General features: G+C 45.7%; 1 protein-coding gene across 2 annotated transcripts in view; it reads right to left on the bottom strand.

Annotated features, from left to right (window-relative positions):
- CAPZB (capping actin protein of muscle Z-line subunit beta) overlaps window positions 1-2,741 on the bottom strand; it is a 162,656-nt gene extending 159,915 nt beyond the window's left edge. For both annotated transcript variants that reach the window (XM_043995416.1, XM_043995417.1), the window contains exon 1: window positions 2,601-2,741. In XM_043995416.1, coding sequence (XP_043851351.1) covers window positions 2,601-2,603 — 3 coding nt within the window. In that variant the 5' untranslated portion in view covers window positions 2,604-2,741. The remainder of the gene's footprint in view (window positions 1-2,600) is intronic.
- Window positions 2,742-13,223: the final 10,482 nt, after the last annotated feature.

Genomic DNA, 13,223 nt, shown 5'->3' with positions numbered 1-13,223 from the left:
CTCTCCACATCATAGCTTGTCTAGATTGGGTTTCCTCAATGAAATCATCTCTAGAACAGAAAAGCTGACAGAGGGGAGTTGGGGGTGGGGAAATACTGCTAAATCATTCAATCGTTTGGGGAAAGGAAGACAAACTGCAAACTCTCAAGATATGGACAAATGCTCATTGTCTTCAAGTGAGTAAACTGTAGACGCTTCTAGGTGTTCTGTTTGAATGGAATTTCGAAGAACCCTACAGACTCTGCTCATGGGTCCAACTGTCAAGTTTTAATGTTTAAAGAGATCTCTAGAAAATGAAGATGGTTCTATATGGATGATGAAACTTGGTCTGCTCAGTTCTTGGAGGCAGAACTAAAATGCAGGAAAACAAATTCTGCTAACAATGATGACTGCTTACCGAAAAGGGGATGGACTGCCTCAGGAAGTAGCGAGGTGCCCAGCCCTGAACAGACAAATCAGTAAGTAGATGCTTAATGGCCACTTCTCAGGAATGCCCTAAAATGCACTGCAGCTTTGGCCATGGGTAGACTGGACCTCTAAGATCCCTTCCAACTCTGCAAGTTGGAGGGTATGAACTTATTTCTACAAGTCAAGTAACATTTCACCCAATATAAACATTTACTAATTTACGTGAGATTTGGAGACAAACTAAAGTTCAAATCCCAGCTTCTTAGTGGATAAAGCACCAGCTCTGAGATTCAGGAGGACCTGAGTTCAAATATGACCTCAGACATTTGACACTAGCTGTGTGACCCTGGGCAAGTCACTTAACCCTCTTTGCCCCATTAAAAAAAACAAATCCCAGCTTCTTGTCATGTGACCTTAAGCAAGTCACAATCTTTATCATTTCTTCCTGTAAAATGAGACAATCCCTAATACCTTTAAGCTCTATGATTCCATGAGACTTTATGGACTGCAGCCCTTAATGAGTATACTACAGACAAAAAGAAAAATTCCTCCCTTAAGTGTCCAATCTTCTGACTCTCGTGGAACTTATAGTAGCTGATCTGGTGCTAAATTAAAAAAAAACATTTTGGAAAGAACCAGATCTGGAGTCAAGAGGAACTAGGTTCACATCTCAGCCTGCTAACCCCTGTGACTCTGGACAAGCGCCTTAAACTCAGGAGGCCCAAGTTTCGCGATAAAGGAGGTTAGTCAGAATAACCATCTCCAGGATGTCTTCTTCCAGCTCCAGTCCATAGTCACAGTGGTTGAACCTATAAGAGCTCGGGCGCTGCTGGCCTCTAAGACTTTAATTCAACAAAAACAGTCCTAACATCTTACAAAGACAAGTGATCACTGTTGCAGTCTCTTTTGGTCTCTTAGTCTATTTGTCCCAGGTGAGCCACTAAAGCCTGAAGCCATGGGTTTGGACGGTTCTCAGTGAAGTTTCCATCTAAATTAGGCAAGAGATCAAAGCCGGCTTCACCTATAAGCAGTCCTAAGGTCCAGTAACCCGGCCCGGGGAAACACAGTATGGGTCGTGCCCGGAAGGCTCTGGGGCTTCATCAGCAAAACCACCAGGAACAGAGCTCACCTTTCCCAAAGTCTTTCCACAAGAGGCACCTCTAATTTTTGCCACCTGGTTGTTCAGGTTGGACAGAAAACAGCGCCTATGCACCGGCTGCATGGTGCCTGGTACAGTTTGCTCGCGGTACAGTGGGCGTTCAATAAATGCTCCTGACTGACAGGGGCCGGATTGTGCGCTCATCCCCGCCTGCTGACAGCTCCCCCCTCCCACTGTGACCGAGGGAGGGCTCAGCCAGCCATCCCTGGCCCTGGGAGGAAGTCTGCCCTCCTAGAGCAGGAAGCCAGGTCGCCATCCCCTCCGGGGGGCACCCAGCGCACCCTACCGGGGCTGAGCCCAGGGACGCAAGGGGAGCTGGTGCCCGGAGGGGCCCTTACTTCCCTCCGAGGACGTCACCCCCCAGGTTCCTGAAGCCCGGGCTCCTAGGGCTGCCACCCCCAAACCTGGCCCCCTGCCTTACCCAGCACGACCTGAGCCACCCGGTCTGCGCCCTCCTGGCTGAAGGTGCAGGCGCTACACGTAAGGCGGGGGAAAGAGGGGGTTTCCCCTGGCCAGAGATTAGGGGAACGCGAGGAGACGCGCGAAGGCCTAGGGGAAGGGGCCCAGAAGGGCCCCCAGTCGGGGCCAGAGCCCAGGAAGTGGGTGGGGACGGGGTTGGGGCAGGGTCACTCCCCTCAGTCCCAGGCCAGCCCTACCCGGACTTCTCCAAGGGCCCCAAAGTCCAAGTCTTCCCTAACTCCCCCCCCCCCACTCGCCCCTCCCTGGGGAAGCAGCCCCCTTCCTCAGCCCCTCCCCCACCAGTCGGGGGGACCCTCCCACTCCAGCAGGCTAGCTCCTCCCCTACGACGGGTCCCAGTCCCCCTCCCCCAGCAGCCTATGCGCCCCTCCTCCCCAATGCAGCAGACCCTCCCCCCAGGACAGCAGTCCCTCTTCCAGCACAGTGCCCCCTCCCCAGGAAAGCAGCCCCTCCCCCCAGCAGTGTCCCTGGCCCCCCCGCGGGGCCCACCCTCGGGAGAGGCAGAGGCGGGCAGGGAGGAGGACTCCCGTGGTCAGGAGGAGGGCAGGCCTTTACCATGGCGGCGGCCCCACTTCCAGTCCCGGTCGGTCCCGCTGTGTCTGACTCTCCTCCGGCGGCGGCGGCGGCGGCGGCGGCAGCAGGGCCCGGCGCTTCCACTTCCCCGGGTGCCTAGGAGTGAACATCCGGGTCACCGGCTCCCCCGCCCCCTCCTCCGCCCCCTCCCCCCGGCCTCGCCTTGCCTTGCCCCCCCTTCTTTGCCTTCCTCCGCCCCGCCCCGCCCCCGGCTCGGCTTGGGCCCGCCCCACGCCGCTCCATTCCACCAATGAGAACGCGGCTCTCCGGCCATCGCCAAGTATGGAGCTCGGCGTGGGGCGGCCCCGGCGGGCGGGGCCCGGAATGGGGAAGTGAGGCGAGGGGGGAGGAGCGAGGGTGAGGGAGGGGAGAGGAGAGGATGAGAAGGGAGGAGGGAGAAGGAGGAGGAGGAAACTGACTAGCTGGAGTCCCGAGCTGTGGCGCTACCCGGGCTGCCTGGGTGGAGCACTGAGTGGGGGAGGGACGGGATTCGCCTGGAGGGGAAGGTTAAGGAGCTGGGCCGGGAAGGAAAACTGCCCGCAGGAGTCGAGACTGAGCTGGAAAGTAGAAAACCCAGCGGGCTCCTGGCGTAGTTAACTCTGTGCTGCTGCTGGCCGTTTGGGCAAACTGAGGCTAGTCACGTGGCTTCTCGTGCCTCAGTTTCCTCATCTGTAAAATGAAAGAAGTTGGACTAGATGACCTCTAAAGTCCCTTAAAGTTCTAACATTCCTGATTTTTAGGTCCCTAAGGGCCCTCCCAGCTCTGACATCCTCTGTTCTAGGGGCCCTCCCAGCTCTGACATCCTGTGTGGTAAGGGCCCCCTCAGCTCTGTCTGACATTCTGTTTCCTAAGGACCCTCCCAGCTCCGACATTCTCTGCTCTAGGGGCACTCCTAGCTCTGACATCCTGTTTTACTTTGCTTGGAAACTGTTTCCCAAGACATATTCCAGCCAACTCACCATACTGTCTGCATCCACCACCAACCTCCTTTCCTCCAACTCTCCTCCCCAACACCTAAACATAGAACCCTAGTCTCCCAGCTCTAATAGCTGCCATTCTTATCCTCATCTCTTTCATCCCTCATATCTAGCCTGTTGGGAAAGCCTGCCCTTTGTACCCTCAAAATAACTCCTCTGTATGTCCCCTTCTCTCATCTGACACTGCCACCACCCTGGTGCAGGTAGGCCCTCATCGCTGTATGCCTGGACTATTACTGCAGTAGCTCACTGGTTAGTCAGTCTCCCAGTCCCAAGTTTCTCCCCACTCCAGTTCATCCTTCAGTTGGTGGTCAAATTGATCTTCCTTACCATAACCATATCGTGATCCTCCTCCACCCCACCCCCCTTCATTAACTCCAGTGAATCCTTATTACCTCCAGGATGGAACATAAAACCCTATGTTTGGATTTTAAAGCCCCTCCTAATCCAACCCACTCTTACCTTTCCAGTCTTCTTTTTTTTTAGTGATGCAATTGGGATTAAGTGACTTGCCCAGGGTCACACAGCTAGTAAGTGTTAAGTGTCTGAGGCCGGATTTGAACTCAGGTCCTCCTGACTCCACTGCGCCACCAAGCTGCCCCCCTTTCCAGTCTTCTTACAACTAACTCACTTCTCCTCCCCTCCCCCCTTCTCTTCAATCCAGTAAAGCCTTGGCCTCTTTGCATTATCACTGGTTTCCTCTCCCTCCTCACCCCGCCCAATACCTGAAACTTTCCCTCCTCATCTCCACTTCTTGACTTCCCTGACTTCCTTCAATCTCAGCAAAAGGCCTACCTTCTTAGGAAGAAGCCTTTCCCAATCCCCTTTAATGCTACTGCCTTTCCTCTGATATCATCTCCAATTTATCCTGTCTATAACTTGTTTGTACATAGTTGTCTGCATTTTGTCTCCCTCTTGGGAGCAAGGACTGAAGTTTGCCTTCCTTTGAGTTTAGCACAGTGCCTGGCACAAAATAGGCACTTAATACATGCATCTGGACTGACTTGCATCTTGACTTTAAGTAAAGGCCTGGGAACCAGGCCTCCAGGCCACAGCTCATCCTCATGATACCACTGAGGTTATTATATCCAGAGCCCTTCTAAGATTCCTGGGTTGTGTTCTCCCCTTAGAATGTAAATTCCTTGAGGGCAGGGACTCTCTTGCTTGCTCCCAGCACTAGTAAACATTGAATAAATAATTATCTGTCAGTCTTTCATCCAGTCCATCTCCCACATTTCTGATTCTAAATGAGAGACCCAAATCTCCATTTCTAGGACTGATTTTTCCACTTCTGACCTCATTTTTCTTGTATCTCCCAACATAGCATCATGGATAAAGTGCTGAACATCTCATCCAACCCATTCATTATCCACATGAAGAAACTGAGGCCTAGGAAGATTGGGTCTTGGGCAGTATTCTACCTCAAGTCTTTATGACTCCAAGTTCAGTGCTCTGTGCCTCCCAAGAAACCCTAAGGGATTGTTAGTTTGAGATTAAGTGATTTTTCCAGGGTCACACAGCTGGTGTCTGTAGATTTTAACTTAGCTGGGTCTGACTTCAAGTCCAACACTATAGTAATTATATTAGGAGATGGCAAAAAATTTTTTTAAATCAGATAAAACATTGCTCTTCTGGAGCTTGTAGAGATGTAGGATACAAATACAGATAAAGATAATAAAAATAGGGGCAGCTAGGTGGCGCAGTGGATAGAGCACTGGCCCTGGATTCAGGAGTACCTGAGTTCAAATCTGGCCTTAGACACTTTACACTTAATAGCTGTGTGACCCTGGACAAGTCACTTAACCCCAATTGCCTCACTAAAAAAAAAATAATAATAATAAAAATAAGTGCATGAGAGATCCATGGGTTCTGAGGAGAAGATAATGAGTTCTGTTTTGGACACATTAAGTTTAAGATGCTTACAGGACATCCAGTTCAAAATGTCAAAATACTTGGTGAGGAAGGACTGGAGTTCATTAGAGGGACTGGGCTGGATAACAACATGGAGGTGATAATTGAACCCATGGGGCTGATGAGGTCACCATAAGTAAGAGTAAGAGAGAAAAGAAAAAGTGGTCCAGGGCAGAGCCTTGGAGGATAATCTTTATTAGATGGGCATGACTTAGATGGAGCAGCAAAGGACACTAAGAAAGGGAGATCAGACAAGTAAGAGGAGAGCCTGGAGAGATCAGTGTCATGAAAATCCTTATCCAGTCCTTTGTCAAGTCTTGTTTCTATCCTTACAATGTCTCTCCAATAGGTCCCCTTCTCACCACTCACACAGCTACCATCTTTGTTCCCATCATCTCTCACCTATGCTATTATAATTGCCTCATTTCATTCTCCCTGCCTCAAATCTCTCCCCACTCTAATCTACCCTCCACATAACTGCCAAAATGATTTCCCTAAATCACAGGTCTAACCGTGTCACCCCACACCCCCCCACTCAATAAACTCCAATGTTGTTCAATCACATCCAACTCTTTGTCACCTGCTTTGGGGTTTTCTTGGCAATGATCCTGGAGTGGTTTGTATTTCCTTCTCCGGATCATTATACAGATGAGGAAACTGAGGCAAACAGGGTTAAGTGACTTGCCCAGGGTCACACAGCTAGTAAGTATCTGAAACAGGATTTGAACTCAGGTCTTCCTGACTCAATGTCTAGTGCTCTGTGCACTATGACATCCCCTAGCTGCCTTCCAATGCCTCCCTGTAACCTCCAGGAGCAAATATAAATGTTCTGTCTGGCATTTAAAGCCCTGGCCCCTTCCTGAAGCTTTCCAGTTTTCTTTACTTTTCATTACTCCCCTCCATGTTCTTTGGAGTCCAGTCACACTGACCTACTTGCTTTTCCTTAAACATTTCCCCAGTTTGCTCTGGGTCTTTCCCATGCCTATAATATACTCTCTCACCTTTGCCTCTTAGAATTTCTGTTTTCCTTCAAAACTCAGCTCAAAGGCCACCTTCTGCCAGAGGCCTTTCCTGATCACCCCAGCCTCCCCCTCTAGGGATATTTTCTATCTCCTTTGTATGTATCTTGTACTGTAATTAAGTCTTTATGTATAAGTTGCCTTCAACCGAATGTAAAGTCTTTTAGGGCAGAAACTAATTTTTCTTTTTCTTCGTATCTCTAGCACTTAGCACAGTACCAAGCACATACATAGTAAGCAATAATTATATGAATACTAGTTATTTTCATTACACTGCACTGCCTCTCAAAAAGAAGTTATGTAACAATAGTACAATAGCTAACATTTACACCTTAGGGTTTACAAAGAGCTTACATCAGGTTGAGGTAAGGGTCAAATGGGGAAATGTGGGTAAGAGTTTTCTGTAAGGCGTCTCAGTGATGAAGACGACAAAGAAGATGATGACAAAAAGAAGATGATGATGACCGCCACCGCCACCACCATGAGGACAATGACCAATGGGGTGTTTTAGTCAGATTTTCCCTTAGCCACCTGCTATGAGTTTGAACCTGATACATTCTACTGTTCTGACTGAAAATCTGGAGGAGAGCTTCTCTGTACCCAGAATCACAACCCAAGCCGGCCTTCTGGGTGCTGGGCACCATGATAGCTAGGCACTGGAGATACAAAGACAAAAGCCCAAATCAAATGACGACAACAAAAGCCCACACCAATTCCAGCTCTAGGAGCTCACGTTCTCCTTGGGTAGAATGGACACAAATGAGTAAATGCATGTTAATTTGAGGAGGGAGAGAGTGTTAACAGCTAAGGTAATCAGGAAAGGCTTCTCTTAGGAAGTGGCTTATGAGCTGAGCTTTGAAAGAAGCCAGGCGTTCTGGGAGACAGGGAACATCTCATGCTTGGGGGAGAGCCAGAGCAAAGGCTGGGAGATGGAAGCTGAGGAAACAGCAGGGCCAGTTTGCCTGGAACATCGAGTGGGTGGAGGGAAGCCGTATGCACTAAGCCTTGCAAAGGTAGGCTGGAACCAGATTGTAAAAGACTTTAAATGCCAAGTTGAAGAGTGTGTGTATTTTATCCTAGAAGCAATCCAAAGCTCTCCACACATAGACAACTCAGGAGAACAGCAATTGTAGGGAAGGCATTGTATGGAACAATGCACATTTGCCCAATGGATTCCCGCTGGGGCTCAGAAAGACTGGCAGAATTGACAACCGGGAAGGAGATTTCCATTGAATGACAGAATGCTGGTTAGTTAATGGACATCCAGTGGAATCAGCTGTGGCTAGACCATTCTGATTACTGGATACCGGAGCTGGGCAGAACATTAGAAAAGCTTTCAGGGAAACCCATTATCTCAACAGATGAAGAATCTGAGGTCCAGAATGGAGCAGTGGCTAGCTTAAAGTGAAAGTAAGTGAAAGACCAACATCTAAAGCTAATTTTAAATCTGAATCCATTGACTATCTTGCACAGCCTCACCCTCATACTTTTGAACTGGTGTACTAGAAAATTGAATGATCAGTTGTGCACAAGGTTAAAAATGACAATAGCCCGTAGTTATAATATACCACTTTTACAGTTTACAAAGCTAAAAAGATTCCTTGTATTTTAATGTGTTCAAGCCCTTTTCTTTTTGAATTCAGATTTAAATATAAAAAGTCTCACTTTTGAGGATAATGCTCAGAAAATGCGAAGGTCAGAGCTCAAGCTTGCTTTCTACTCCACCATTACGCTGTAAGAAAATGTAAATGGGTTAGAAGGTCAGAGCCCATATTTATATCATGATATCTTAAAATCTAGAACTGGAAGGGCCCTTAGAATTCAATTGTTGTCTGTTGTTCAAGATACTATAAGAATAAAGAATTATAAGTGACGAAAAATAAAAGTAAAAAATCAGGTCTTTGTTAAGCTTAGCCTTCAGAGGAGTTTATTATCTTTTGCTATGGACTCTATGAGTTCTTTTTGCAGGGGGTGGAGTTGGCAGTTTCTGAAGATGACAAGATTTAGAGGTAGAAGGACCTTCCAAAAAATGGAGTCTAATTCCTTCATTTTCCACCAGCTGCTCTGGACTCTTCCATCATGACATTCCCCTGAAACTGATTATCACAGAGACTGCTTCAGCCATGATACTCACCAATCGTCAGTAGCCTCGATTCCCTCTGGCCCTCTGATTGGAGGATGAAGCGTAAAACTCCTCCCACAGCCTCCCTTTAAAGAGAGCCCAGAAGCTTAGCCAGTTCTTCCTTTCCTACCATCTGCCCTGCTTGCTTCTGATCACACCATCATCCTGTCCCATTCTCAGTGCCCCCTCTTTTTAGCTTCCTTTTATGCATTGTCTTCCTCCAGGGGAGGGATGGACCATCTTTTCTTATTTGTGTCCCCAGTGCTTAGCCCAGTCCCTGGCACTTAGTCGGCACTTAATAAATGTTTATTGTATTATATACACATTATGTACATGAGTTGTTGTTTGTCCTTCATTCTTGAAGAGAGTCATGACGTCAGGGTGGTGATGTCATGACTTACAATGAATTGGATTTAAGTGAGGAAGGGCTGTGCAAAGTCATCAGCCTCACTCTCTCCTTCAGGCAACAATATACATAAGTAGCATGTAGCAGGAACAGGAGTCAAATCTAAGTCCCCCTAAATCTAAATATAATTGTCTTTCATCTATACCAGCAGCTAGTGCTTGTGCATGCTCTCACTCTTGCTCTCTTTTTTTTGAGGGAGGCCAGGGGATTACGTGACTTGCCCAGAGTCACACAGCTAAGGAACTCCCTGGGATCAGATTAAAACTCAGGTCCTCTAACTCCAGGACTGGTACTCTATCCACTGTGACACATAGTTGCCCCAACACCAGCAGTTCACAAAGTTTTTGGTTTCAGGATTCTTTCTACTCTTGTGTTTTGTTTTGTTGGGGGTTTTTTTGTTTGTTTTTTATTTTCTCCTTTTTTTGTTTTTTAAGTGTGGCAATTGGGGTTAAGTGACTTGCCCAGGGTCGCACAGCTAGTAAGTGTTAAGTGTCTGAGGCCGGATTTGAACTCAGGTACTCCTGACTCCAGGGCCAGTGCTCTATCCACTGCACTACCTAGCTGCCCCTCTTTCTCCTCTTTTAAAAAAAACTATTGATCTGGGCAAGTCACTTAAACCCAATTGCCTCACTAAAAAAATAAATAAATAAAAAATTAAAACCTATTGAAGATCTCAAATAGCTTTTGTTTGTATGAGTTGTAATGTGTACCATATTAAAAATTTCAATGTCTTAATATTACTCTGAAAAGAATTTTGACCTCGGATACCCCCAAGAATTGCTGCTTTATACCATGCACAAGTCTGGAAAGAAACCAGGTTGTGGACCTCCAAATAAGTCAAGCAGCAAGCAGTAAACCTTTCAGCCCAGGATAGCAGAATACAATGCAAACAATGTCGAGTGAGCTCAAAGTTAAGATCAATTTTGAGTTCCAGTCCCAATATTGAGGAGTGAGTTTTCTGATCATAAGCAAGTGATTAGGCATCTCTAAGCTGCCATTTCCTCATCTGCAAAATGTGGATAACAAGAATACCTAGTAGCATTCACATAGCACTCTAAGGATTGCAAAGTGCTTCACTTCTGTTAGACACAACAACCTTGGGAACTAGGTGCTATTATTCCTCCCATTTTAACACATGAGGAAAGGTTATATGACTTTCCCAGGGTCATACAGCTAGTATGTATCTGAGATAGGAATTGAATTCAGAACTCCTGTCTCCCAAGCCAGTCCTGTACTCACTATGCCACCTAGTTAGATAGTAATACTTATATAATTTATTAGGGAACATGCTTTATAAACTTTAAAATACCATGGAAATGTGAACAAATTCTTTTAGAACTGAAATCTTCTTTTGTTTCAGACTGTCCAAATTATGGCAAAGTCTCAGGCATTGGTTTGCCATTGGCTCCTATTTTCCCTCCCAAAGTAGACTCAGCATCTATTGCTCATGTACAAAACCATTAGTAGTGTTCTTTCCAGGGATTGGAACTTTTTTTTTTGTGGGGCCATAGGGGTTAAGTGACTTGCCCAGGGTCACACAGCTAGTAAGTGTTAAGTGTCTGAGGCCAAATTTGAACTCGGGTCCTCCTGAATCCAGGGCCGGTGCTCTATCCACTGTGCCATCTAGCTGCCCCCAGAACTTTTTTCTACCCATAATCATCTTGAAAGAACATGTAACATGAGGGAGGAGACCAGTGGTCCATCAACAGCCTCATTGTTTTTCAAGTGTTTCCAAGAACCCAAGTGGTTGTCAGGGCCAAAAGCATGCTCTAGTCTGTAGTTAAACACAAGCATCTTGGAGTTTGGAGTTGTTGTTGTTCCTTTCCTAATAGGTACATGGAAGAACTAACAGCTGCTGTCTGTTTGGACCAGAAGTATTTGCATTATAAGCATCTGCAGAGTCTTGCGTTAAGTGATGGGCTGGTCTCTTCCAATGGAGGCCAGCTGTTGGAAGGGTTTTTTTTTTTGTTTGTTTCTTTGTGTTTTTTTAATAGGCATGTTTAGGAGAACTCATGCTTTGTTTATTAAGATACCGATCTAGTTGCCCTCTGGAGTAGAATTTACAGTTGGAAGGATGGTAGGACAGGAATGGGAATGGAAGTTTGTCCAAAGAATGTTCGAATTCAGAGCCCACCAGAATCCCAGGCTGCAGCAGGAAGTTGGCTCCTGATAGCTAGGCTGTGACTCAGGGAGGCAGCATTCTGCTGGGGGGAACTAAGTACCTTGTGATTAGATAGAGAATTATAGGATAAAACTATGCAATAAACAATAATAACAACATCCAAGAGTGGAATCAAGAAACCGCCCATGGGCAACATCTGCATGATCCTATCCTACAATAGTCAACAAAGTTTCATTGAAGAAAGAATGAATCATACAAATCTGTTTATGGAAATGGAGGGGTTTATGATAACAATTCAGCTCCAGCTCATCCCCACCAGAAAATGTAAAAGGGTTATCCTTGAAGAACCTGGATTTATTGATCAAAGCAGTTTGTTCAAGGAAACATTAGGATGAACAAATTTAGAGAATCCACCCCAAATGTTCACATGGCCTATCTGTGCCCAACCTGTGGTGGAGCATTCCAAGCTTATATTGGTCTGATTAGTCATGGTTGAACACACTGTAGCTTGACTCTAACATAGTGACATCATTTGGGTCCTCTGAAAATAAAGGACAACAACCCAACTGAGAAACTCTGTAATATAACATTGCAGGCTGCAAAAATTTAGCACCACCCAAATACATAGAAAGATACAACCACCATGTTAATGGGAATCCTACTTCTGTTCTTCACCACTGTTGATACCTGAAACGGGCAACAAATTACCCTACTATATATACAAACCTGAAAATACCCTTGAGAATTCAAAAAACAAACTCTCTAGGAACTAGAGTATTATCACAGACAGAACAATGGCCCACAAGCATCTTCACATTACATTAATCCATTACATTTAAGAATAATGTTTTAGGGGCAGCTAGGTGGTGCAGTGGATAGAGCACCAGCCCTGGATTCAGAAGGACCTAAGTTCAAATCCAGCCTCAGACACTTAACACTTACTAGCTGTGTGACCCTGGGCAAGTCACTTAACCCCAATTGCCGGCAATCCAGGGCTGGTGTTCTATCCACTGCACCACCTAGCTTCTTCAAGAATAATGTTTTAAGTAGTTATTACTGTACTATACAACCTCCAAGTTACATGGAATAAAAAGCATTCAGAACATAAAGACTTATTAGAAAAAATTGGAACTGTGTAGCAACAGGATGTTACATATAATTCCTATTTTTTATCTGATATTGGAGCTTCTGAAGATGTTTTCAGTGAGCCTGCAGAAGATGAGCTGGAAAGGCCCTCTTTCAACTTTTCCTCATATCACATGATATACAGATTCCTCACCATTCTGATCAACTTCTCCTGAACCCTGCTTGATTTTGTCAATATTCCTCTTAAAATGAGGCAGTTCTCCAGATAGCAACTGACCAGCACAAACAACTGAAAATTATTACTTCCTGTAAACTGGTCACTAGATATTTATTAACTACCATCTCACTTTTTTAAAGAGTAATATGGCACTCCCGATATATTAAGATTGTGATCCACTAAATTCTTTAGATATTTGTTTAATGTTTAGTCATTTATCTATGTATCCTTACAGCTTTTGAACATGGGAATTCATGGGGCAGTAGAAGGAGGTGGATTTGAAGTCAAAGGACCTGAGTTTGAATTCTGACCCTTCTGCTTTCCACCTGCATGGCCTTGGGTCTCTCTTGGCCTCTGTTTCCTCAGTTGTAAAAGGCAGGGCTTAGACAAGATGCCCTCAAAGCTGCCTTTCAGTTCCCTATGTTCTATGAGCCTACAATTCTATAATGGCTTTATCCCTCAAGTCACAACTACAAGAAAGCTACTTCTTCTCTGTACCTTACTTCCCTCTCCCATGAAATAAGAGTGTTGGATTAGATGACCTCTAAAATTAGTGTTATAGTTTGTCTTCCCAGTTCTGATTTCTGTGTTCTAATAGGATAACCTATCTATATTTTCTATGATATTCCACGGTCCCTTCCAGATGTAACATTCCATGTTTAACATGGATCTATGGAATCCCTGACACTGTGTTTTTTTGTTTTTTTGTTTTTTGGTGGGCAGTGAGGGTTAAGTGACTTTCCCA

This window comes from Dromiciops gliroides, chromosome 3 (assembly GCF_019393635.1).
Source record: "Dromiciops gliroides isolate mDroGli1 chromosome 3, mDroGli1.pri, whole genome shotgun sequence".
Lineage (NCBI taxonomy): Eukaryota > Metazoa > Chordata > Mammalia > Microbiotheria > Microbiotheriidae > Dromiciops > Dromiciops gliroides.
This window is presented reverse-complemented; position numbering and strand designations above follow the sequence as displayed.